This window comes from Chionomys nivalis, chromosome 21, assembly GCF_950005125.1.
Source record: "Chionomys nivalis chromosome 21, mChiNiv1.1, whole genome shotgun sequence".
NCBI lineage: Eukaryota > Metazoa > Chordata > Mammalia > Rodentia > Cricetidae > Chionomys > Chionomys nivalis.
The window spans coordinates 47,932,478-47,960,443 of NC_080106.1; the positions used below are offsets into that span (position 1 = coordinate 47,932,478).

Genomic DNA, 27,966 nt, shown 5'->3' on the forward strand with positions numbered 1-27,966 from the left:
CTGCTAGAATAAGTTGGCATATCTTCTGCTAATAAGTGGTACAGCCACACATGTGCGTATTTTCAGTCTTTCCCCTCTGCTCCCCGTTCTGTGATTTTCCCTGTTGCTATTTCTCTACCCAAGAGTTCAGAGATGCTAATGATTTCAGCAGTTGACATTTTGCTGGTGACACAAATGTACTTCCAGCTTGGATCTCTAATTCTGAGTTCCATCTTCATATCTCCAACTGTTCCATCATTACTTAAAGTTCAGCATGGCCAAAATTGGGCTCATCATCTGTCCCTCCCAACTTCCTTATTTCTATCAAGATGCTACTGTCTTTGAAGATAGCTAGGCATCTGTGGCTCCATTCTTATTTTTAAAATGCAGCTACCAAGTCCTACAGCTCAAAATATGTTTCTTTAACACGTTTCTCCTCTCCCATCTACCTATCAGAGTTTAAACCCCAATGTCCTCTACTTAGCCATCAGTGGCCTATTCTGTTATCTTGGTCCCTTCTTCTCAGTCTTCCTGACATCATTGCCATGCGGATGTCCCTTAGAGTCCACTTGTATCATCCCATGGCCCATCTCAGAAATATTCTATGCTATTTCAAAACATTCTATTGTATGTAGAGGTTTGCCGTTGCTCCAACATGCTCCAGTAATTCACTGCCAGTGTTCTACCTAAAAGCTCTTTACAGTTTTTCCTGGATACATTCTACAATATAGATAACCAATGCTTTAGTGACGAATACCATTGTGTTGACATAAAGAATCATATCTGAGTGTAACCATTAACTTACTGAGTTGTTACATTCTTTACATTTATTTATTTTTTAGACAGGGTTTCATTGTGTAGTCCTGGCTGTCCTGGAACTCTCTATGTAGACTATGCTGGCTACAAATATGTTTCGTCTTATTGCTTGCTGTGGTCTAAGTTGTTTGTATCATCTTGGTTTAGTTTCAGTAGGGCATATGTGTTCAGGAGTTAATCTGTTTCCTCTTGATTCTCCCACTTTTTAGATGATGTGCTGACAGTGTTCTCTAATGAGCCTTGGGCATTACACTGAAATCTCTTCTAACAACTCCCTTTTCATCTCTAGTTTTATTAAATTTATTCTTTCCTCTCTTTATTTTAATTAGCTTTGGGTTGTCCAGCTCATTTATCACTTCAAAGAACCAAATATTTGCTTGATTGCAAATATTCTTTCAGTCTCTATCCTGTTATTCTTTCCAACAATCCTTTTTATAATTAAATATAGATTTTTCATACAATATATTCTGATTACAGTTTTCCCTCCCCCAGCTCTTCCAGATTCTCCCCACCTACCAAAACCCACACCCTTTCTTTCACTCTCATTAGAATATAGACATCTAAAATAAAATGAAAACAAACAGAAAAAAGAGCCAAAGAAAACACACAAGAAACATATAGATGCTGAGACACCCACATTCTCACAGAAAACTCATAAAAACAAAAACCTGGAAAGCCATAATATATAAATAAAAGATTTGTAAGGTTAAAAAATGCCCAAAGCATTGCAAGACAGCAACCCTCCAAAAATACCATTGTTGATTGGCCATGTAACTGCTGGACATGGGGCTGACCCTTATGTGTGGGTTATATACCCAATGAGGTTCTGTCAGGGAAAACTAATTTTCCCATTGTGAGTGGCTATCAATTGGAGTTCGCTTCTGGTTTGGGATGGGGCTTGTGTCTTCTTCACCTCAGGAGTGGGACTCCTACTGGCTTAGATGTGTGTAGGCCCTATTCTGAAGTAATCTTTATTACTAGCTTCTAGCTGCATTTGAGTTTGACTTTTTACTTTTCTAGAAACTTGAGGTACTTCATTAGGTTGTATGTTTGAGTTCACTTTGAGCTTTTCTTTTGAAAACCTGGAACCTGAAGGACAGTTCCTTGGTTTTCTTTCTTACTACAGTACACTTTATTTGCTTATATACTCTCTCTCTTCCTCCCTCTCCTCCTTTTTTTCTCTTTCTGTGTGTGCACTTGTGTGTAATGTAAATGGAGGCTTTTTCTGTCCTGCCCGGTCCCAAGGCCCTTTTAAAATAATCACTCAATATTAATTACAAACTGTTAGGCCTATTGCTCAGGCTTATTACTAACTAGCTCTTACAACTTAAATAGTATGAGGGTGCTTGTTTGTTCTCAGCTGCTCAGCCCTGAAATAATCACACAGAGACTTTAGTATTTGCAATTGTGTTTGGCCAATAGCTTAAGCATATTGCTAGCTAGTTCTTATATTCTAAACTAACCAATCTCCATTAATCTATGCATCACCATGAGGTCATGGCCTACTAGCAACATTTTGGCATGTCTGTCTCTGGCAACAGCTCCATGGCTTGTCTCTGATTCTTCCTTCTTTCTCCCTGCATTCAGTTTAATTTTCACACCTAGCTCTACTCTGCCCTATCAGGTAAAGCCAGTTTCTTTATTCATTAATCAATAAAAGTAACACATATACAGAAGAATTTTCTACATTAATGTATGTCTAATATTCTATTTTACCATGAGGTTCATGGCTTATTACCTCATATCTTAATTACCCAGAGGCTGCTGATCTTTCTCTGACTCCACCATACTTCTCCCTGTATCTCTGCTTGGATTTCCCACCTGGCTCTATTCTGCCTGACTAAAAATTAACCAGTGGTAATAAAATATATTCACAGCATACAGAGGGATTATCCCACAGCATTTTCTTCTTTCTGCCTAATCAAAAAGGAAGGTTTTAATTTTAACACAGTAACATTGCAAACAATAAAACACCTATAAGTAAGAACTGCAATTACAATATTTAGTTTACTTATATTTGACAAATTTAGGGAAAATATTTAACTATTCTATCTTGGTGAGTCTAAAGTTTTATATCTAATTTACCTTTTTATCATAACTAAGAAAAAATGATGATTATAGCTATCTAGTCTTCAACTCCATCAAAGACCTGAAAACAAATTAGTATTACCTGAGTAAGCAGGAAGTGTAAACAAGTGACTTCCAAAAAATACAAGAAATGACAGAAACAGCTGGCTGCCTAGACAGTCACCCAAGTTTTCTCTGAAACATTGAGGCATCCAACTTTGGCTGTAGGCTTACAATACCTGATAGACCATTTTCAGAAGCAGGAAAATTAGAAAGACTGTTCTATCCTGTCTTGGCAAGGCTTAGCAGTCATTTATCCTTGTGTCCTGCTTGTTCATATTGGACAGTTTACTTACTGTCAGCAGTCAAGGCAAGGGCAGTTATTTTTGCCTAATAGGCCAGTTTTGCTAAGAAGAAAACAAACTCCATATGGAATGTCTTTGGTTCCCATCATCTTTTCAGGGAGTAAACTGGTGTTACCAGGAGCATATGTATCTCATATTTTAAGTTTAAGTTGTTAAACTTTAAAGAATTTTAAGTTATTAAAACATTTTAAATGCCATATTCTGTAGGGTTTTTTTAAATTTTTTTATTCTTTTTTAATTAAAATTTCCACCTGCTCCCCGTTTCCCATTTCCCTCCCCTCCTCCCAAATATTGCCCCCTCCCCCCACTCCCCTCCCCCTATCCCCACTCCTTTTCTCCTCCCCCCCACACCATTCCCCCTCCCTCTCGATACTGAAGAGCAGTCCAAATTCTCTGCCCTGTGGGAAGACGAAGGTCTTCTATCTACGTCCAGGAAGGTGAGCGTCTAAACAGGCTAAGCTCCCACAAAGCCAGTTCATGTATTAGGATCGAAACCTAGTGCCATTGTCCTTGGCTTCTCATCTGCCTTCATTGTCCGCCATGCTCAGAGAGTCCAGAATCAACCCATGCTTATTCAGCCCCAGACCAGCTGGCCTTGGTGGGCTCCCAATAAATCAGTTCCACTGTCACAGTGGGTGGGTGCATCCCTCGTGGTCCTGATTTCCTTGCTCATGTTCTCCCTCCTTCTGCTCCTCATTTGGACCTTAAGAGCTCAGACCGTTGCTCCAAATTGAGACTCTGTCTCTACCTCGATCCATCGCCAGATGAAGGTTCTAAGGTGATATGCAAGATATTCATCAGTATAGGATAGGGTCATTTCAGGTTCCCTCTCCTTAGTTGCCCAAGGTACCAGCTGGGGACATATTCCTGGACACCTGCGAACCCCTCAAGAGTCAAGTCTCTTGCCAACCCTAAGATGGCTCCCTTAGATAGGATATATACTTCGCTGCTCCCGTATCCTCCTCAGCAGTAAAAAACAATGACTTCTCGAATTTTGCGTGCAAATGGATGGAAATAGAAAACACTATCCTGAGTGAGGTATCCCAGACCCAAAAAGAGGAACATGGGATGTACTCACTCATAATCGGTTTCTAGCCATAAATAAAAGACATTAAGCATATAATTTGTGATCCTAGAGAAGTTAAATAAGAAAGTGAACCCAAAGAAAATCATATAGTCATCCGCATGGAGAGGGGAAGTAGACAAGATTGCAGGGCAAAAACTGGGAACTTGCGGGCGAGGTGGCATGGGGCAAAGGGGAAATGGGATGAGAAACATGAGAAGGGGAGGATGGGAGGAGCTCGGGGGATTGGGATGGTTGGGATTCTGTAGGTTTTTGAAGTGTTTGAAGATTGCCTATCTATCTGAAATATATCTCTGTATATCTAGAAAATCTAATTAACATGACCTTAAGTTTAATTATTATAGATAACTTTAGTCTATATTTATTAATTTATACATTATATTTTTAAGTGATATATAGAAACACATACCTTAAACAAGAGTAGAAATATAAAGAGAGAGTATAATGAAATCGGCTCTAAGCTTATAGCAATAAACTAAAATTCATACCAATGTAAAATATTTTGAGATTAGCAGTTGTTTTCGAGATTAAGAATTTAGATTCAATAATCTGCAAAAGAATGGATCATTTGTATATCATACTCTCTTTTCTTCTTTTAGAAAGAGTTTGTCTATGACCAATAACAATTTGTAAGCAATCCCCTTTAAATGCAAACAAACATTTGTAAACAATACTTTGGGAATTTGGATATAGTTTTCTAGCCTGCTTCATGCTGATTATTGGGCATAGTGATCTTTGAGGGATCCTGAGAAAATTTAGAATTATGGTTAAATCTTGGCTGTAGCAGTCTGTGAGGCTGTAACATCTCAGCCAGTTGTTTTGAAGCTGTTCTGGATTTTGAATCACCTGCACCATTGTACCCTTTGGAGACCTCGCAGGCAGTCTTCCTTGATCAAACTACATTAATCTGGAAGGAATCCACAGCTTCTCATCTTCTATGGAAACAAAAGCCTAACCTCTTTTCCAAAGCAAGATGTTCTTAGACTCAAAATTTGAAGTTAAGATACCTTTAAAATATATGTGTTGGTTTAAATTAGCAGCTCCCACAATCAAATGTCTCTTAGCAGTTAGCTTATTAACAGTCAAAAAACTTAAAGAAAGCATAATAATATACATAATCCATAATCTATGAATATTTCCAATCTTTATGTGACTTACTATAATTTTTATACTCTTTTTAAAAACCTCAGTTTATTATCTTTAAATTATTTTTTAAATTTATGATTGTCTATACTTTATCCTCTCTCCCAAGCCTATATATATTTACCTTTTAGAGGTCTTTTTTTTTTTATCTGAGTCTGTCTTTATTTGTGCCTCTATAATGTAAATGAATACTGCTTGTTTGTTTCCTGGCTGCCCAGACCCAAATAATCACACAGAAACTATAGTAATTACAACACTGTTTGACCAATAGCCTAGCCTAGCCATATTATAGCTAGCTCTTACATCATAAATTATTCCATTTCTATTAATCTGTGTATCACCACGAGGTTGTGGCTTAGCAATAAGGTTCTTGCATCCTTTTCCATTGGTAGCTACATGATGTTTCCTTGACTCTACCTACTGTCTCTGTTCAGATTTTCTACCTGGCTTTATTCTGCCCTGCCATAGGCCAAAGCAGCTTCTTTATTAACCAATGGTAATAAAACATATTCATGGTATACAGAGGAGAATCCCACATCACTGTAATTCTTTTTTGACCTGGAGAGTTTTTAAATTGTTAAGTAGGAATGGCTAGGACCCAAGCAGTGGCTTTGGCAGTTGGTCCCATTCCACCAACTTTTGAACATGTTAGGGGGACCAGTGAGAGTTACGCTTACCTCCCCATCCCTGTGAAGTAGTACTATGTAGCATACAGTGGTGTTTTTAAGCCTGTAGCTATGCTCTCAAGCTGCAGGCAGCATCTGGGAGAAACCTCTTCACCATGACCCATGAGGCTGAGGAACTGCCTGTGGCTAAGGCCCTCTGTGGTCAGGGGATGCAATTCTGTACCATGACCTCTAGTGAAAGGCATGAACTATGAAGCTGCTCTTGCCTTCCTTTTTGTGTATCTAGACCCATTTTTTCAGTTTGTTAGGTCTTATGTGGAAATTCTGGCCCCACGTTGAAGCAACGTATGTAAACAGAGGCTCCCCCCCCCCCGCCTGGTCCTGCAGCCACTTTTAAAATACTTATTCAGAGGCTTAATATTAATTACAAACAGTTTGGTCTATTAACTCAAGATTATTATTAAGTGGCTTTTACAACTAAATTAATCCATTTCTATTAGTTTGTATTTTACCACGAAGCGTGTGGCTTGTTACTTCTCATCTTGCTTCCCCTGTGACTCCTGTCATCTCTCTTATTTCACCTTCTTTCCCCCTGTATCTCTGGTTGGATTTTTTACCTTGCTCTATTATTCCCTGCTATGAGTCAAATCAGCTTCTTTATTAACCAACGGTAATAAAACATATTCACAGCATACAAAAGAGTTATCCTACAGAAACTCTCTCCCTTTCTCCCCCTCCCTTTCTCTCCTCCTCTTACTGTGTGTGTGTGTGTGTGTGTGTGTGTGTGTGTGTGTGTGTGTGAATGCCACAGTGTATACATGGGCCTCAGGGTTCAAACTCAGATTGTTAGGCTTGGGGAAGGCATTTTACCCACTAACTAGCTCGCCTGCCCCTTCTCTGAGGTTTCATTGTCTTTTTTGAAGCAGGGTCTCATTATATAACCTCATCTGGACTGGAACTTGCTGTGCAGACCAGACTCCCTTCTGACTCGTAGAGATCTGTCTGCCTCTGCCTGCTGAGTGCTGGGAGTAAAGACGTGTGCCAACTTGCCTGACTTTTTCTAAGTTTATTATGTAAGAATTTATAACTATATTTTTCCTCTTATATCTTTATTAGCTGTATCTAAAGTTCTGGTACATTGGGCCACCATTTTTATTTGATCCTAGGAATTTTAAAGTTTCCTTCTATTCATTTAAAAGTGTATTTTTGGTATCTGAGTATTCATGTGACTTCTGTGTTTTCTTTTGGTGTTTATTTCTGCCAAGGTACAAGCAAATTAATTTTTATTTTAATTTTTAACTTATTAAGACTTGCTTTATGTCTTTTAATGTTGTTGAGTGTTAAAGATGTTTCATGAGACACTGAGATCAATATGTATTTGTTATCTGTTGGATGGAATATTCTGCATATGTATATTAAATAGGATGATCTATGATATGAGTTGACTTTGAAGTGTCTGTGCTGATTCCTAGTTTAGAAGACATACCTAAAGGTGAGAACTGGGTGTTAAATCTCCCACTACTGTTGGATCAGGACCTACCTGACTTTTCATGTCATTTAGGCTTGGGAGCCCTGTCATATGAGACATAGATACTTATGTACATGTGAAATATATATTTCAATTGTTATATCTTTTAAATGACAGTGCTCACTTTTAAATGTGCAGTGATCTTTTGTATTTGTGTCTACTTAACTAGTTGTGAAAATAGCTATCACAGCTCATATTGGCTTCTATTTGCTTGATGGACAGATTTCCATCCTTTGACTCTCAATAAATGGAACAATGGATGTATTTACCATTAAGGCAATTGTCAAAGACAGCAGGGAACTCATTCTTATTTTTAAATTTCTGTCATTTAGTTCACATCTTTCGGTTGGTGAATTGGGGCTCTTTGTGTTTATACTATCGCTGAAAAATCTTGTTGTTTCCAATGGTTTTGGCAGCAGTTTGGGTTATTAGTAACTTGGCTATCCTTGTCCTGTCAGAATTAGCAGTTTACTGGTGGGCACAAAGGTATTCTTTCCAGCTCTCCTATGACCATTTAGTTGTCTAACAAAATTAATTTTCTCCATATGCTCTCTTATATGTCTTTCTTTTCTTTTTCTTTTTTTTTAATACAGTGCTGCTGTGGGACAATGGTTTATAGCCTGTCAATTGTATTTTAACAAAACGTTGATTGGTCAGTAGCCAGGCAGGTAGTATAGGTGGGACAACCAGACAAAGACCCAACCAAGAAAGAGAATTACAGACCAATCTCACTCATAAACATCGATGCAGAAATTCTCAATAAAATACTGGCAAACTGAATCCAAGAACACATCCAAAAAATTATCCATTATGATCAAGTAGGCTTCATCCCAGAGATGCAGGGCTGGTTCAACATGCGAAAATCTATCAATGTAATCCATCATATAAAAAAAAAAAACAGAAAAAAATGATCATTTTATTACATGCTGAAAAAGCATTTGACAAAATTCAATACCCCTTTATGATAAAAGTTCTTGGAAAGATTAGGGATACAATGTTCATACCTAAATATAATAAAAGCAATATAGAGCAAGCCAACAGCTAACATCAAATTAAATGGAGAGAAACTCAAAGCCATTCCACTAAAATCAGGAACAAGAGAAGGTTGTTCACTGTCTCCATCCCTCTTCAATATAGTGCTTGAAGTTCTAGCAATAGCAATAAACAACATAAGGAGATCAAGGGGATTTGAATTGGAAAGGAAGAAGTCAAACTTTCGTTATGAAAGGATCTCCCATGCTCTTGGATTGGTAGGATCAACATAGTAAAATGTCAGTTCTACCAAAGGTAATCTATAGATTCATTGCAATCCTTATTAAAATCCCAACAAAATTCTTCACAGACCTTGAGAGAACAATAATCAACTTTATATGGAAAAACAAACAAAAAAAAAACCAGGATAGCCAAAACAATCCTATACAATAAAGGTGCTTCCAGAGGCATTACCAACCTTGACTTCAAACTCTATTACAGAGCTACAGTAATGAAAACAGCTTGGTATTGGCGTAAAAACAGAGACATTGACCAGTGGAATCAAATTGAAGACCTGGATATAAACCCACAAACCTATGAACACCTGATTTTCGACAAAGTAGCTAAATTTATACAATGGGAGAAAGAATGCATCTTTAACAAATGGTGCTGGCATAACTGGATATCAACATGTAGAAGAATGAAAGTAGATCCATATCTATCACCATACACAAAACTCAAGTCCAAATGGATTAAAGACTTCTGTATAAATCTGACCACACTTAACCTGATAGAAGAGAAAGTGGGAAGTAGTCTGCAACACTTGGGCACAGGAGACCACTTCCTATGTATAACCCCAGTAGCACAGACAATAAGAGCAACAGTGAATAAATGGGACCTCCTGAAACTGAGAAGCATCTGTAAAGGACATTGTCATTAAGACAAAAAGGCAACCTACTGAATGGGAGAAGATCTTCACCAACCCCGCATCAGACAAAGGCCTGATCTCCAAAAAGATAAAAGAACTTGAGAAACTAGACATTAAAATTCTAAATAACCCAATTTAAAAAATGGGGCACTGAACTGAACAGAGAAATCTCACCAGAAGAAGTTCAAATGGCCAAAAGATACTTAAGGTCATGCTCAACTTCCTTAGCGATCAGGGAAATGCAAATCAGAACAACTTTGAGATACCATCTTATACCTATCAGAATGGCTAAAATCAAAAACACCAATGATAGCCTTTGCTGGAGAGGATGTGAAGTAAGGGGAACACTCATCCATTATTGGTAGGAATGCAAACTTGTGCAACCATTTTGGAAAGCAGTGTGGCGGTTTCTCAGGAAACTGAGAGTCAGCCTACCTCAGGATCCAGCAATACCACTCTTGAGAATATACCCAAGAGATGCCCAATCATACTACAAAAGCATTTGTTCAGCTATGTTCACAGCAGCACTATTTGTAATAGCCAGAACCTGGAAACAACCTAGATGCCCCTCAGTGGAAGAATGGATAAAGAAGGTGTGGCACATATACACATTAGAGTACTACTCAGAGGTAAAAAAGCAATGACATCTTGAATTTTGCATGCAAATGGATGGAAATAGAAAACACTATCCTGAGTGAGATAACCCAAACCCAAAAATATGAATATGGTATGGACTCACTCATTAGTGGATTCTATCCATAAACAAAGGATATTGAGCCTATAGTTTGTGATCCTAGAGAAGCTAAATAATAAGGTGAACCCAAAGAAAAACATATAAAGATCCTCCTGGAAATTGGAAGCAGACAAGATCTCTGGGCAAAAGTTAGGAGTATGGGGATAAGGGTGGGGGTAGGGTTGGGAGAAGGGGAGATGGGGAGAGGGAAGGGAGAAGGGAAAGACTGTGGAGAGCTTGGGGGAGTGGGATGGCTGAGATGGAGGAAGGGTGGATATGGGAGCAGGGAAGAAGATATCTTAATTAAGGGAGCCATTTAAGGTTGGCAAGAAACTTGGCTCTAGAGGGGTTCCCAGGTGACCAAGGGGATGTCCCCAGCTAGGTCCTTGGGCAGTAGAGGAGAGGGTGCCTGAACTGGCCTTGTCCCATAGCCACACTGATGAATATCTTGCATTATCACCATAGAACCTTCGTCCGATGATGGATGGAGATAGAGACAGATACCCACATTGGAGCATTGGACTGAGCTCCCAAGGTCCAGTTGAAGAGCAGAAGGAGGGAGAAGATGAGCAAGAACCATGAGGGGTTCGTCTACCCACTGAGATGGTGTGACTGATCAAATGGGTTCTCACCAAGGCCAGCTGGACTGGGACTGAAGGAGCATGTGATCAAACTGGACTCTCTGAATGTGGATGCCAATGGGGGCAGACAGAGAAACCAATGATAATGGTACTGGGATTTGTCTCTACTGCATATACTAGCTTTTTGGGATCCTAATCAGTTTGGATGCATACCTTCCTAGGCCTGGATGGAGGGGGAGGGCCTTGGACTTCCCACAGGGCCGGGTATCCTGCCCTCTCTTAGGACTGGAGAGGGAGGGAGGAGTGTAAGTGGGGAAGCTGGAGGGAAATGGGAGGAGGGGAGGAGGTGGAAATTTTGAATGGTATTATTTATAAAGCAATAAAAAAAATCTAAAAAAAAAAGAAATTGTGAGAGTGGTCAACCAATGACTGGCCATCTTGACACCCATGCCACAAGAGGGAGCCCACTCCAAGACATAGTCTGGGGGACCAGAAAACAGAGGCCGTATGTCTCAGAGACCTAGGATAGAACCAAACATGACCATCAAAAATAAAAATAAATGAAGCAAACAAAATGATTTCTAACAGTATGCTGCTATGCTCATAGACAGGATCCTGGAATAATTACTGTCAGAGAGGCTCCATTTAGCACTGATGGAAACAGATGCTGACCCACAGTCAACCATTAGGCAGAGCTCGATGAATCCTGTAGAAGATGGGAAGGAAGGATTGTAAGAGCCAGGAGGGTCAAGCACATTGCAAGAAAACCCACAGAATCAATGATCCTGGACTGATAGGACTCACAGTGACTGGACCAACAATCAGAGAGCCTGCATGGGTCTAACCTAGGCCTTTGTATAGTTTGGTATTCTTGCAGGACTCTCTCTTTAAAAAAAAAAAAGAAAGAAAATCAGAGCTCTAAAGCTAAGAATTCAAAATCTGTTGTCTAGATTCTAGATCAATACAAAAAGAAGGAAAATTTTCTTTTTCTCAATATTCTTTATTTATGGTAGGAGATGCCAACATTATGTATCGGAACCATTAATTAGTGTAAGTAATTCTAGTGCAGCCACATTGCCAAAGATTGCAAAAACACATGGATTATTTTTATTTGTTCTTGTTTTTAAGATTTGTAATTTTTTGTACTTATTATTCAGAGTATATGCAGAATTAACCAGCTCTACTCATTACCTTATAACATAGGGCAGGTGTGTCTGGTATACGAGTTAGAGATAGCACAGGCTGCCTAAACTCTAAATCAATGAACATTGATTTGGTACATTCTGAAGCATACCGTGTTATAAGAAAATAAATATAACTTGAAGGTAAAACACTAAACACCCAGTTAATTTATGGTGAAACATACTTAGTTTATGTTTTTGGTTAATACATACTTTAACTAGAACAGTGTTCTCCACTCATTTTTATTAAATGGTGTAGGTGTTTTCTGGAGGATGAGGTAATAACCCAAATACAATTAAAATGATCATAAAATTAAGGGTCTCCACATAGGCTCCCAAGGATGGGTCTGTTTGAGGCTTCTAGACACCAGCATTGGGTGGTCTGGTATGATACTTAAATAGAGCTCTTTCTCCCATCGGTCTATAAGGTGTTAAGGTGTTTTTATAAGACCCCATAAACCCTCGTTAAACACTTTTTTTTCATAAAGAAAACTTAAATCTTTATTTGACGTATTTTCTGTGGCACTCTTGGCATTTTAACAAGTCCTTTATAGAATCAGTTCAATAATTGCACCAGCTTTAAGGGAAGGCTAGGAATATTTATTCAGGTTTTCTCTTTCCTCCTTTTTTAAAAAAACATTAAAGGTCTTGATACAGTAAGTGATGGGCACAGGATTTTGGTATATTTTCATTTAGTGAGGAAAAATATCAAAAGAATCTTCAGGTGGAGAAAGACTAATTTCCATATTGTATATGAGAACACGTGTGTTCAAGATAGTATGTCCACTGTTTTATATGAAATGATGGGTTGCTTGCTGCAGTGAGGCTGGAATTCAAGAGAGCCAGCATCTTGTTTCCAGCTCTGTCATTCCTCATTCCCTTCCTCCCTTTATGGTTTTTCCATAGTCTTTACACCTCTGTACAGATTGTATGACTTACTTGTTGTGGCTACTTTTTGACCTATCTCTATGCAACCTTCCCGAGAAAGAGGCTTTTAAACATGTTTTCATCACTTATGTATTATAATAATACATTGTTATTATTATTGTGTGTATGTCAGTTCAGTGGGCTGTAAGCCTCCATGTGTGTGGCCATCAGAGGACCTCTTCCGTTGTGGTTCTGGGGAGAGAACTCAGGTTGTTAGGCTTGAAGTGCTTCTACTCTTGGCAATCTTCATTTTGTATATTCTGTGTCTAGGGCAGCACTAGGGGAATAATGGTAGACAATTAGTATTTGTCGGATGAGTAGAGGTGTCATGGACAATTTTATCATTCTATTCCATGATGTAGTATGAACTTTCAGTCCAATGAGTCCAGAGTTTACATGCATCTAACTTTTTTTTTATTCAGGAATTTCATTCTTTCTCCTTTTCTTCTACACGCTGAATCACAAAATCGTGGAAACTCTAGGAATAATATTTCTATAATACAGTAGTGATGTTAGCTCAGCCATGTGTCTCTGGTGAGCTCATGGAGTGGTGTTCCCTACAAAGTATGTTTCTATGATATAGTAGTGGAGTGGTACTCCATACAAGGCACTGTAAGCTGCGATTTCTTCCATATAGGAACAGGTGGCTATGTTAGTCTACTCCCCTCTCTTTAAAAAAAAGAACACACCTCATTGGACAGAAATGTTATTGTTTATAAACTCTGTATTCTTCAAAATTGTCTGTCCATAAAGAAATATTTGGGGACTGTTGATGAGTAGGAAGCACCAGGCATCCATCTCCCACCCACATAGCAATCTTGCTGGAAGTTCTATGTGATGAGAATATCTTGAAACTCAATTCTATTGAAGGATTGAAAGTTGAAGGGGACACATGAATAATAAATTGCAGTTTGTTTTAGGAAATATTAAGCAACTCTAAAACCAATTTTCCTCAATGTTCAATAAAATTGATTAATCTTTAGTCAGATTTACTAAGGAAAAAGAGAGACTCAAATTATTCTCAGAAATAAAAGCAGAAAAATTATTATGGGTTTTATAGAAACACAAAGGATTATTGAACAGTTTTCTGAATGACTTTTTACCAACAGATAACATAATCTAGATGAAGTGGACAGATTCTTAGAAATAAAAGCTAAGGAGACTACATCATAACAGAATATCTGAGTAGACTTAGAAACAACAAGGAGATTGAATCAATAATAAAAAATCCACACAGAGAAAAATTCTGGACCCAATAGTTTCACTAATGAAATCTGCTAAGTATTCAAATTGAACTGGTACCCTCAAACTTAAAAATCGTTGAAGAAGGAACATTGCTTAGTTTCTTTAAATATTTTTAGTTTTAGTTTTATTTATGTGAGTCTATGTGTCTGTGTATAGTACGTATTCAGGTGCCCACAATGGACAGAGAGGTTGCTGTATCCCCAGGAGGTGGGGTTACAGGTGGTTGTGAGTTGCCTGATGTAGGTTTTGGGAACTAGAACCCAAATGTGGGTTCTCTGGAAGAGCAGCAAGTACTCTCAATTGCTGAATCATCTCTTTAGATTCTAAATCACTCTTGGAAGCCAACATTACCCTGATAACAAATAACTAAAGAAAACAAAAGTTAGTGTTCCTTATGGATATTGGTATTAAGATCAACAAAATACTAAATTCAAAACCATGTTAGAAGGATCATATGCCATAACCAAATGAAATGTTTTCTAGAATACAGAGATGACTCAACATATAAAAAAATCACTTATTGTAGTACTCCACATTAATAGATGAAAGGAAAACACTCACAATTATCTTAAGTGACTCAGAATAACCATTTGACAAAACTAAGCATACTTTCACGGTAAAGCACCCACACTCATTTTAGAAGAAAACAAACTTCAGCATAGTAAAAAGTCATGCAGGAAATACCCAGAGCAAATATAGACAGTTTTGTTTTTGAGATCAGACCTTTTTGGGTACTAGGCATACAAGTACTGCTCAGACACGTACCCAAGCAAAACACCCATTCACATAAAGTGAAATTAAAAAAATATCTTGGCACTTGGCTAGCACACATGCACTGCAAAACAGGAAACCAAACATGAAACCCCAAGTAAAACAAAAGAAACCCAGAGTGTATTGGGTTATTAATTTAGATGTACATGAAGATGTTACTCTACCTTCAAATGACTTTGGTTCTAACTTACTAATCTAATCAGCAACAAATGTGTCTCCAAGTAGGGTCATAATCTGAAACACTGAGGGCTAGGACTTTGATAAGATATATGATTGGGAGTGACTTACAATTAGACCTATAATCACAGACTTTGAGATTTTACTTTATTTCTAAGACCTCCAGATGTATTATTCTCAATTAACTAATTATTTGCTTTCATTTGGTGTCAATATCTTGTCTGGATACATACTGAAGTGAAAGGACAATGTCCTGTGGCATCTCAATCCAATCCTAGTTAGAGTCTGTTTTTTCAATAATTTAATGGTAAGCAAATGAAACTACCCACTGGCACTTTAAAGTAAGAGAAATACGAACTCTAAATAAGGCTAAATCTGAATGGGAGCAGGGCCATGGTGACTGGGAGGAGTAGTGGGGGGGGGGTAACTGTAGTGATGAAGTGAGCAGGCCTGCTTTTTGTCCCGACCGGCTCCCGCATGGTTAGCTTTATACCCGAAATAACAACACACAAACTGTATTCTTTTAAACACTGCCTGGCCCATTATATCTAGCCTCTTCTTGGCTAACTCTCATATCTTGCTTAAACCATTTCTAATAATCTGTATAGCATCACGAGGTGGTGGCTTTCCGGGAAAGATTCTAGCCTATGTTCGTCTCGGGTCGGAGCGTCATAGCATCTGGCCAACTATGCTTTCTTTCTCTCAGCGTTCTGTTCTGTCTACTCCGCCTATCTAAATCCTGCCTATCAAAAAGCCAAGGCAGTTTCTTTATTAACCAATGAGAGTAACAATAGACAAATGACCCTCCTCCATCAGGTAACCATTATCAAGATATATTATATAAAAAAATCCATTTTTAATAAAAGTGGATAAAAGGTCATTACTTGATGTTGAGAGTCATCAACACATTAAGTGAAGTGATATTAGCATATTAAAACACAAAATAAGGAATAAATATAAAAAGAAGGTACCATCAGTAAAGAAAAAAAGTAGATTTGAAAAAAGCTGCAGAGAAATTCTAGAAATGAAAAATACTATTACTTGAGATACAACACTCAGTGGATGAGTGCTGCAGTTAATTTTATGTTTAAGTTTGACTAGGCTGGTGGATACTCAAGGAACTGTTAAAATATGTTTAGCAGTTACTTGTGAATAGCTGTGAACAAATGCCCATGAGAACAATTAGAAGAAAGAATTATTTTTGTCAATGGTCCTAAAAGCAGAGACCATGCTTACTTGGCCCTGTGCACTTGGGAGGACAGACCATGCTTTCTTTGAATCTTGGTTAGAACTTCTATTGCTGTAAAGAGACACCATGACTTCAACAACTCTTTTTTTTTCTTCTAGTCTTTTTTAATTAATTTTTTTAATTAAAAATTTCTGCCTCCTCCCCGCCTCCCTTTTCCCTCCCCCTCCCCCACTCCCCACGCCCCATTACCCTCCCTCCTCCCTCTCCAGTCCAAAGAGCAGTCAGGGTTCTTTGCCCTGTGGGCAGTCCAAGGTCCTCCCCCTCCATCCAGGTCTAGGAAAGTGAGCATCCAAACCGGCTGGGCTCCCACAAAGCCAGTACATGCAATAGGGTCAAAACTCAGTACCATTGTTCTTGAGTTCTCAGTAGTCCTCATTGTCCACTATGTTCAGCGAGTCTGGTTTTATCCCATGCATTTTCAGTCCCAGCCCAGCTGGTCTTGGTGATCTCCTAATAGATCAGCCCCACCATCTCAGTGGGTGACTTCCTTGCTCAAGTTCTCCCTCCTTCTGTTCCTCATTTGGACCTTGGGAGCTCAGTCCATTGCTCCAATGTGGGTCTCTGTCTCTATCTCCATCCATCACCAGATGAAGGTTCCATGGTGATATGCAAGATATTCGTTAGTATGGCTGTAGGATCGGGCCATTTCAGGCTCTCTCTCCTCAGCTGCCCAAGGACCTAGTTGGGTACATGTCTCTGAACCCCTGGGAACCCCTCTAGAGTCAAGGATCTTGCCAACCCTAAAATGGCTCCCTTAATTAAGATATATACTTCCCTCCTCCCATATCCAACCTTCCATTATCCCAGCCATCCCATTCCCCCAAGTTCTCCCTATCCTCCCCTTCTCACTTTTCTCTCCCCATCTCCCCTTTCCCCCATCCCACCCCATCTCCCAGTTTCCAAATTTTTGCCCAGCAATCTTGACTACTACCAATATCCAGGGGGATAACTATATGTTTTTCTTTGGGTTAACCTTCTTATTTAGCTTCTCTAGGATCGCGAATTATAGGCTCACTGTCCTATATTTATGGCTAAAAACCAATTATGAGTGAGTACATCCCATGTTCATCTTTTTGGGTCTGGGTTACCTCACTCAGGATAATGTTTTCTATTTCCATCCATTTGCATGCAAAATTCAAGAAGTCGTTTTTTTTTACTGCTGAGTAGTACTCTAATGTGTATATATTCCACACTTTCTTCATCCATTCTTCCATTGAAGGGCATCTAGGTTGTTTCCAGGTTCTGGCTATTACAAATAATGCTGCTATGAACATAGTTGAATAAATACTTTTGTAGTATAATAGGGCATCTCTTGGGTATATTCCCAAGAGTTGTATTGCTGGGTCCTGGGGTAGGTTGATCCCAAATTTCCTGAGAAACCACCACACTGCTTTTCATAGTGGTTGCACAAGTTTGCATTCCCATCAGCAATTGATGAGTGTACCCCTTACTCCACATTCTCTCCAGCAAAGGCTATCATTGGTGTTTTTGATTTTAGCCATTCTGACAGGTGTAAGATGGTATCTCAAAGTTGTTTTGATTTGCACTTCCCTGATCGCTAAGGAGGTTGAGCATGACCTTAAGTGTCTTTTGGCCATTTGAACTTCTTCTGTTGAGAATTCTCTGTTCAGTTCAGTGCCCCATTTTTAATTGGGTTAATTAGCATTTTAAAGTCTAGTTTCTTGAGTTCTTTATATATTTTGGAGATCAGACCTTTGTCTGTTGCAGGGTTGTTGAAAATCTTCTCCCAGTCAGTGGGTTGCCTTTTTGTCTTAGTGACAGTGTCTTTTGCTTTACAGAAGCTTCTCAGTTTCAGGAGGTCCCATTTATTCAATGTTGCCCTTAATGTCTGTGCTGCTGGGGTTATATGTAGGAAGTGGTCTCCTGTGCCCATATGTTGTAGAGTACTTCCAACTTTCTCTTCTATGAGGTTCAGTGTGTTCAGACTGATACTGAGGTCTTTAATCCATTTGGACTTGAGTTTTGTGCATGGTGATAGATATGGATCTATTTTCATTCTTCTACTGGTTGACAACCAGTTCTGCCAGCACCATTTGTTGTAGATGCTCTCTTTCTTCTATTGTATACTTTCAGCTCCTTTATCAAAAATGAGGTGTTTATAGGTTTGTGGGTTAAAATCCAGGTCTTCTACTCGATTCCATTGATCTACTTCTCTGTTTTTATGCCAGTACCAAACTGTTTTCAATACTGAAGCTCTGTAATAGAGTTTGAAGTCAGGGATGGCAATGCCTCCAGACATTCCTTTATTGTATAAGATTGTTTTGGCTATCCTGGGTTTTTTGTTTTTCCATATAAAGTTGATTATTGTCCTCTCAAGGTCTGTAAAGAATTTTGATGGGATTTTGATGGGGATTGCATTGAATCTATAGATTGCTTTTGGTAGAATTGCCATTTTTACTATGTTGATCCTCCCAATCCAAGACCAAGGGAGATCCTTCCATTTTCTGATATCCTCTTCAATTTCTTTCATCAAAGACTTAAAGTTCTTGTCAAATAGATCTTTCACTTCCTTGGTCAGAGTTACCCCAAGATATTTTATGCTATTTGTGGCTATTGTGAAAGGTGATACTTCTCTGATTTCCCTCTCTGCATCCTTATCCTTAATGTATAGGAGGGCAACTGCTTTTTGGAGTTGATCTTGTATCCTGCCACATCACTAAAGGAGTTTATCAGCTGTAGGAGTTCTTTGGTAGAGTTTTTGGGGTCGCTTATGTACACTATCATATCATCTGCAAATAATGCAAGTTTAACTTCTTCCTTTCCAATTTGAATCCACTTTATCCCCGTATGTTGTCTTATTGCTATTGCTAGAACTTCAAGCACTATATTGAAGAGGTATGGAGAGAGTGGACAACCTTGTCGTGTTCCTGATTTTAGTGGGATGGCTTTGAGTATCTCTCCATTTAATTTGATGTTAGCTGTTGGCTTGCTGTAAATAGCTTTTATTATATTTTGATATGACCCTTGTATCCCTACTCTCTCCAAGACCTTTGTCATAAAGGGATGTTGAATTTTGTCAAATGCTTTTTCAGCATCTAATGAAATAATCATATGGTTTTTTTCTTTCAGTTTAGTTATATGCTAGATTACATTGATAGATTTGCGTATGTTGAACCAGCCCTGCATCTCTGGGATGAAGCCTACTTGATCATAATGGATAATTTTTCTAATGTGTTCTTGGATTCGGTTTGCCAGTATTTTATTGAGAATTTTTGCGTCGATGTTCATGAGTGAGATAGGCCTGTAATTCTCTTTCTTGGTTGGGTCTTTGTGTGGTTTTGGTATCAGGGTAACTGTAGCTTCATAAAAGGAATTTGGCAATGACTCCTCTGTTTCTATATTGTGAAATACATTAAGGAGTATAGGTATTAGCTCTTCTTGGAAGTTCTGGTAGAATTCTGCATTGAAACCATCTGTTCCTGGGCTTTTTTTGGAAGGGAGATTTTTGATAACAATTTCTAATTCTTTGCGACTAACAGGTCTATTTAGATCGTTCACCTGATCTTGGTTTAACTTTGGTACATGGTACTTATCTAAAAAGATGTCCATTTCTTTTGCATTTTCCATTTTTGTGGCATACAGTCTTTTGTAGTAAGATCTAAAGATTCTCTGAATTTCCATGTCCCCCTTTTCATTTCTGATCTTATTAATTTGTGTGTTCTCTCTCTGCCATTTGATTAGTTTGGATAGGGGTTTGTCGATCTTGTTGATTTTCTCCAATAACCAACTTTTTGTTTCATTGATTCTTTGGATTGTTTTCTGTTTCTATTTTGTTGTTTTCAGCCCTCAGTATGATTATTTCCAGTCTTCTACTCCTCCTGGTTGAGTCTGCTTCTTTTTTTTCTAGAGCTTTCAGGTGTGCTGTTAAGTCTCCAATGTGTGCTTTCTCCGTTTTCTTTAAGTGGGCACTTAGTGCTATGAACTTTCCTCTTAGCACTGCTTTCATCGTGTCCCATAGGTTTGAGTATGTTGTCTCTTTATTTTCATTACTTGGGAGGACAGACCATGCTTGCTTGGCACTGGACACTTGGGCAATGAAGGAAACCAAGGTAAGCTAGGGATCTCCCTTCAAATCCTGGATTGGGCACAAACCACACCCAAATACCTGTTGTCACAGAGAGATCCTTTGTTAAGTGGGGAAGAAAAGTTGAAGTGTCTGATTTCTGATTCAGGCAGAAAAGCAGCAGCAAATAACTTTGCAGGTGCAGTTTTTAAGAGGAGAAGGGGAGGTCTGTGTTAGAATGGGCTCAGATGAGGTGGTATATTTTAATTGGGCTTAATTAGGTGAACCAAAGTGAGCTTTAGATTGCTGGACTTTAATACTTTCATAGCTAGACCTTGATAGTCAGCCTCAGGAGGATGAAGTGACTAAATGTGGGACTAGACCTTGAGGGCTAGCTTTAGGAACATAATCTTATAGTTTTTTGCAAGGCAGAGGGAATGGGAAGAAGGACAAGGCCTGCCACAGCCATGTTTGCCAGGCCAGGACTGGTTAGAGTCCCCTCATTCCCACCTTTTTGTTTTATTAATTGGTGACGATTATTGGGTAGGTGGGCATCATTTTTTCTAGTGACTTCCTGCTGACATTGGATGTTGTTGTTATGGGACCCTAGGAGGCTGGGTCGCTGGACAAATTTGGGAAGAACAGGCTATGTCAATTGATGTCCAGGGTCTGTGGAACCATCTGAGGCTAGGAAAGTGCAGTCTGTGAGGCTGGTCAAGGATATAGGTTCTGAAGAAACAGTTGGGGCAGACTCTGAAGTTTGCTGGAATAACCTGAAGTTGATTTGAAATCTGTTGGAACAAATATACTAAGGACAGAGGTGAAGTTAAGGAGTTTAGAAAATTATTTTTTCTTTTGGATGAACATTTGAAACTGTTAGATTCATGGTCCTGGTAGCTGAGGAGTTTCAAGACCAGGAAAACCGGGAGTCATCTAGTGAAAGGAGAAAGATCCCACCCTTAGGATTAGGCAGTAGGAGGGAGAACTTAAACTGTTGGTTGGCAGGAGTACTTACCTCGAGTTTGTTGAGAGATTTTGAGAGGAGCTAGGAAAATTTAGGTTGCTATATAAGGTTAATTGGGGAGCAGTTGTTATCTGAAAGTAGGGTCTGGTTGTATTGGTGAGAATACAATTTGAGAGGCTTCTGTTATATCAGAATAGTCTTTTGTGGGGTTTGTGGGTGGGTTTTGGAATTGAGGTATTGTAGGAACATAAGTGGTAGAGGGGATGGTCCGAAACAGGTTCTGGGCTTGCTGTGAAAAGTTTGAGAGAGCTTTGCTTTGGTTCCCACAGTGGGACTTGGATGTCAAGGGGACAAGCAGTCAGTAGTGGGAGTGGGGCATTGGCAACTGGGGTATTGGTAGCAAGAGGGCCTGTGACTGATGGATGTCTCTGAAGAGAGGCACAAAGAAAGCAGTGAGAAGCATTGAAGAATGTGTCAGTGAAGTTGAGGTCAGAGTTTGTTGGATGACCTTGACCCAAGTGAGAGTTTGTGTTGTGGAATATTTGTTCATATTGACACACCAAGACTAATATTAAAGTTTACCTTGAATCAGAGGAGAGAATCAGGGAATTAGCCGTAGAGGTTTTGGAGGACCCATATGGGAGGCACAGGAAGATATACAGAGGGTCTTAGAGAGGTTCATGGTCTTTTTTCATCTTGGAAACATGGAGCGTTAGGGATAGTTGATCATTCCCCCCTCCCCTGTCTTTTGTATCTATCTAGTTTTTAACCCCAATATCTGACTCCTGAGTTTTTATTAATAATAGGATACTCTAGGTCAATGCTTCACCAATGCTTGGTGAAATCACATGGTTTCTTTTGAAGTTGCCCCTTCTCAGTGCCATTGTGGGGTTATGTGCTCTCAGCCCTAGGCTGCTTGAGGACAGTTGTAGGTACCTCAGGCATGGCCTGTGCAATACAACAGCTAGCCTGGTTGTTTGGACACCCCATTGCAGCTAGCCTGGTTGTTTGGACACCCCATTGCAGCTAGCCTGGTTGTTTGGACACCCCATTGCAGCGGCTTGCCTAACGGTTCTGCCCTGTGAGGCTCCTCACTTCTTGGCAGCACAAGTGCCTCAGATGACTAGAGTTAGCCCAGGTGCTGTCCCACCATTGCTGAGCAACGCCTCTGCAGCTGGCTACCCACCCTCGGCAGCTCCAATGCTGCTGCTGTGGAAAACTGAAAATCGGAAGATATGGTGAGACACCAAGGAATTCTTAAGTGGGAAATTCAGTTTTATTTAAAAAATACACTCACACACACATGCACACACACACACACACATTTGAAATGTGGAAAAATTAAATGAAGGGATACTCAGTTGAGATTGACATGTCATTAAATACTCATTTTCAGTTTGGCAATTCATGTTTTATCCTTAAAAAGTGATTTGATATCTGTGCTAAATATGAACACTTGATATGATACAATTCTTAGAGAGATCTACTAATGAAACTAAGAAAAAGTATTCACACAGAGACAGAGGAAATTAGAGCAGAGCCTACCTCACCATTGCATGACAAAACTGAAGAGGAGTGGCCCAAGGTTACTTGAAAACCAACCCGAGTTTATCAGTTACCATACAAGAATGAACACCAGATGCTATGCAGAAGTTAACTGTAGAAATGTTAGATTTGAGGAGATTTAAGGAAGCAGTCATTTTAAATGGTATACATTTACTTTATGTGAAGTCAATGTTAAATTCATGGGAACCTTGAAATATAATTATCCCCCAAGACTGGAAAGATTTGGCTACAGTAATATTGGAAGCTGGTCCTCACTTACAATAAAATACATGGTGGGAAGAGGAAGCTAGGGCCGTAGAACAACAATATAGGTATTGGTATTTCTCAAGACCAGATTCTTGGTGAAGGCCAGTATGCTGATTTGCAAAGACAGCTTGGATTTGATCATCACACCTCGGCTCTATGTCTTATATCAGTTTTGAGTGCTTGGGATAGGGTTGAAGAGTCAGAGAAGAGGACTGAATCATTTACAAAAATTACACAAGGCCCAAAAGACATTTTCACTGAATTTTTCACAAAGATTTACTTCAGCTGTAAATAGAATAATATTAGACCCAGAAGTTAGACAAGATTGTAATGATTCAGCCACACAACATAGCTGACACTTCAGGGTTCCAGGGCCACACATGTGCAGGCAAGCCCTCAGGCAGAAGTGCCTAATGACCCCGGGAATCTTAAAGGACCCCACATGAGCCACGTGCAGCATGGTTGCATTATCTACATATGACACAGCTGCATGAGCCCTTATGCGCATGTGTGAGCTCCATCACCTGCGTATGATGTAAACACACCACCCCCCTGTGCAATGCACTAGGCAGCCTTTAAAAGCTGTAGGCGCCATCTTCAGCCCTCTCTCTTTTTCTCTGCACACTGATCTTCACCAGGCCTATACAACCTCCACCCCCTCCACACATAATAAACTCCTAAACAGGTTTGTTGCATGTTCTGTGGTTCCTTCTCACTTGTGCCAGGTAATTTCAAGTATAAATTGAAATTCAAAATGAGAAAAGTTCTTTAAAGGCAAGATCAGCACCCATAGATGAATGCATTAGAAATATAGCTGTTCCGGGATCTCATAATGCTACTTTAATAAGAGAAGTGATTTCTAAAAATTTTAAGAACAATCAAAAAAATCAGTTGTTTTAATTGTGGTAAACAAAGTGAGATGAAAAGGGATTGTAGGCAAGACTTTCCTAGAAAAAATATTTGTTTTTTTTTTTTTTCAAAAAATAATCCAAACAGAAGGCCTCAATCTTTTGGAGTATGTAAAGAAGGTGTGGAAAAGACTGGCATCGGATTAATGGATGCATATTAACAAGGGACAGACAAGGTAACCCTTTGCCATTGGGAAATCCCTTAGGGGGCCTCTTACAGGCTCCAACATCAAATTTGATTCATTTGTTCTCTGTCAGCATTGGAGAAACTCATCCACAGAGCAACTAAAAGACTTAATGCTTTTTGTTAAAAACCATACTGCTCTGGATGACAGAACAGCTTCAACAGACAAAACAAAATTTTCAGGAAAGAGCATAAAACAAGTGGTTTTTTTTTTTAAAAAACTTCTATAAATGATCAAAGCCCAAAGCTAAAAATACAAGTTAATGCCATTGTAATTCAAGGTTTGGTTGACTCAGGCATGGATGTAATAATAATTTCGCCAAAATTTTGACATCAGATTGGCCTCTTCAGGAGGAAAGTAGTTTCTAGGAATTGGAACTTTATGTCAGGTAAAACAAAATACAAGATGGTCAAGTATATAGAGCCGGAAGGACAGGTAGGGAAATTAAAGGGTTAGAGTTAATTTAATTAATTTATGGGGATGTTATTTGTTAAAACAATGGAAAAAACAGATTAAATATTAAAATAAAATATGTTAAGAGGTATAATCAAGAACTATCATGATATATATGAGCAGGGCACAATAGCTGCCACTCTTTCAAAGGTACCAACAACCCTACCTTTAAAATAATTAACAGAGAACCTATCTAGATGGAACAATGGCCTTTGACATTAGAAAAATTACAGGCACTAGAACAGCTGGTATAGAAGCAGCTAAATGTTCAAAATATTGAGAAAAATCAGTCTTTGGAATTCTCATATATTTGTCATTAAGAAGAAATCTGGAAAATGGAGAATGGTAACAGATCTAAGAGCTATTAATAAGGTCATCCAGCCAATGGACTTTTTACTTCTGTGGAATATTCCATTACATGTGAATATATGTCATTGTGATTGGTTTAATAAAGAAGCTGACTGACTGATAGCTGAACAGAATAAGGTTAGGAAGGAGAGCTAGACCAGGAAAATTCTCGGAAGAATGACAGAGTCTGAAGTTCGACAGACAAATGCAGAGAGAGCAGGAGATAAGTGTGTCCTGATAATAAAAGCACTGCTATATGGAAGAACATAATTAAGGAATATGATAAATTTAAAATGAAAGAGCTAGTTAGTAAAAAGCCTGAGCTATTGGATGAACATTTATAATTAATATAAACCTTAGTGTGTTTACTTAGGAGCTGCTGGCAGACCAAAAACTTCTGTCTACACTTTACAACCTGGAATTCCCTTGCCTTTTTTATTAACTAAAGGATGGTCTATTATAGTGACAGATTTAAAAGACTGCATTTTTACTATACCTTTACCAGAACAGGACAGAGAAAAATTTGCCTTCACAGTGCCTACTTATAATTCCTGTTAAAAGGTATCAGTGTAAAATTTTTCCACAAGGGATTTTAAACAGCCTTAACTTGTGCCAATAATTTGTACAATAGCCATTGTTGTACAAATAATTCATAAACAATTTCCTTATTCTATAATACTATTATATAGATAGTATCTTACTGGATGATTCAGATGCAGGTATCTTTGGAAAAAAATGTTTGAAGAGATTAAGAAAAATTTGCCTTGTTAGGGCCCACAATTGGGTTAATGGCTCAAGAAGTAAGTTATTTATTTCAAACCTTACAAGGTGATAAGGACTTAAATAGTCCAAGAAAACCATTTTCTTTCTAGATGGGATGGGGTGGATGTTTCCAGGTGGAGGGAGGACCCTGCAGTGAGGATGCCCATAGCACCCCCACAGGACACTGGCTCCAGAATGCTAAGTTATAACCCCGGAGGGAGGCAGAGGGTGACTGACTCAGTGCTGTCCCCATCCCACAGCAAATGAACACATGCCATCCCTGTATGGAAAGGAAAGCCAGCTGCAGTGCCTGTGGTGGGAGGAAGGGAGGGAGGGAGGAAGGGAGGGGCAAGAGCCATGTGGAGATTACAGCTGGCATGTTACATGTTGTAACAAACGGAAGAGCAAGACATGGTGGGAGAGCAGGCATAAGCAGAGAGTGGGGAAGGGGAAGGAACAGACTTGCAGAGCTCAAGAATCCTGGGTGAATTTAAGTAACTCTGCATCAGTTGGGGATCGAATTTAGAATTGATGTTGGCCAATTCCAAGCCTGTGCTGGGGACTGAAGACTAAGGCACAGGTGTCCCCTGTGATAGCCTGGGGGTGGGGTGGGGAGAGGGAAAAGAGTGTGGGGGGGAAGTGCCCTTGAGCAGACCGTCTTCAGAAGAAGGGGTCCCGGAATAGGCACAAACTCCACCCAAAAACCTGTTTTCAGAGTGGGAAAGAAAAGTTGACTGCCTTCTGACTCTGGCAGAAAAACAATAGTCAGTGCCCGTGCAGGCATAATTTTTAAGAAGAGAAAAAGGGGAGGGAGGTCTGTGTTCGAATAGGCTAGGATGTGGTGGTGTATTTTGATTGGGCGTGTTAATTAGGTGAACCAAAGGGGTCATTTGATTGTTGGACTTTAATATTTCAGAGTTGGATCTTGAGCATTGGCTTCAGGAGGAGGAAGCATCCAAATAAGGGAATAGACCTTGGTGGCTACCTTTTGGAATATAATCTAATGGCTTTAGCAAGGCAGGGGGAATGGGAGAGAAGGTTGGCCAGGATCATGTGTGCCAGGGTCAGGTAGGCTAGAGTCCCTTCAGGCAGGAGATACCCTGCTTGCTTGGCCCTGTTGAAATGACTTGGCGCAAGTGAGAAGGAAACACAAAACACGCAACAAACCCTCTTAGGAGTTTATTGGGGTGTATGTGTACAGGCCTAGTGAAGGTCAGTGTACAGAGAGAGAAGGCTGAAGATGGCGCCTCCAGTTTTTAAGGGCTGCCTGGCGCATGCGCACAGGGGGATGGCATGGTTACATTATACACAGATGACAAAGCTCACACATGCGCTCAAGGGCTCATGAAGCTGAGCTGAAAGTATCAGCCATGTTGTGTGGCTGAATCATGACATTCCACCCTTTTGTTTATTATAAAATTTGGGAGTTTGGGGTCTTTAATGATTGGGAATGGGGCATCATAAGGTCTCTCATGACTGCAATTGCTTCCTGCTGATTTTGTGAATGTTGTCAGGTCTCTCAAGACGGCTTTTTGCTGATTTTGTGGGCCTTGGAGAATTGAGATGCTTGACCATGTCCTGGGGTGGCTGATTACTTTGTGTTTTTTTCCCAGTCTCTGTGGAATTTGCTGGCTGGCAGCTTGGACCTCGCAAGATGCTGGAAAGGCAGAAAATTATGTCTGGAAAAAATTTTAGATCCCGGTGATTAAGGGAGGAGAGTCCCAAGATGGTAGATAGAGGGGATTTTTTTTGGGGGGGTGGAGGAGTAATTTTCCAGAGGTTCCCGAGACCAGGAATGATAAGTGAAGAATTAAATACTTTTTCTGGGTGAGTCTGGTCCGTTTAGATATGTCCAATTGGCTTCCTGAAGCTTATGAAAAAATGTTTGTAAAGAAATAAATTTTAGACATATTCAAAGGTTATGATTACGATGGTATATTATATGGTATAGAAGACGGTGGGGAGGAGGGAGGAAAAGAAGGGGGAATTATTGGAAAGGGGATTTATTAGACCCCTTAATGTTTTTCCTGAAGCAGATCTTAAGGCACTTGTTCTCTTTAGCATCATGGTATTACCTTAGCATCCAGGAGACACTGCTGCAGTCAGGGATAAACCTGTTATATTAAAGTCTGTTTTGT

The 27,966-nt window shown here is 39.4% G+C and overlaps 1 protein-coding gene across 1 annotated transcript in view; it reads left to right on the forward strand.

Moving 5' to 3' along the window:
- Anapc10 (anaphase promoting complex subunit 10) overlaps positions 1-27,568 on the forward strand; it is a 125,667-nt gene extending 98,099 nt beyond the window's left edge. Inside the window, exon 5 of the mRNA XM_057753411.1 lies at positions 27,442-27,568. Coding sequence (XP_057609394.1) covers positions 27,442-27,537 — 96 coding nt within the window. The 3' untranslated portion in view covers positions 27,538-27,568. The remainder of the gene's footprint in view (positions 1-27,441) is intronic.
- Positions 27,569-27,966: the final 398 nt, after the last annotated feature.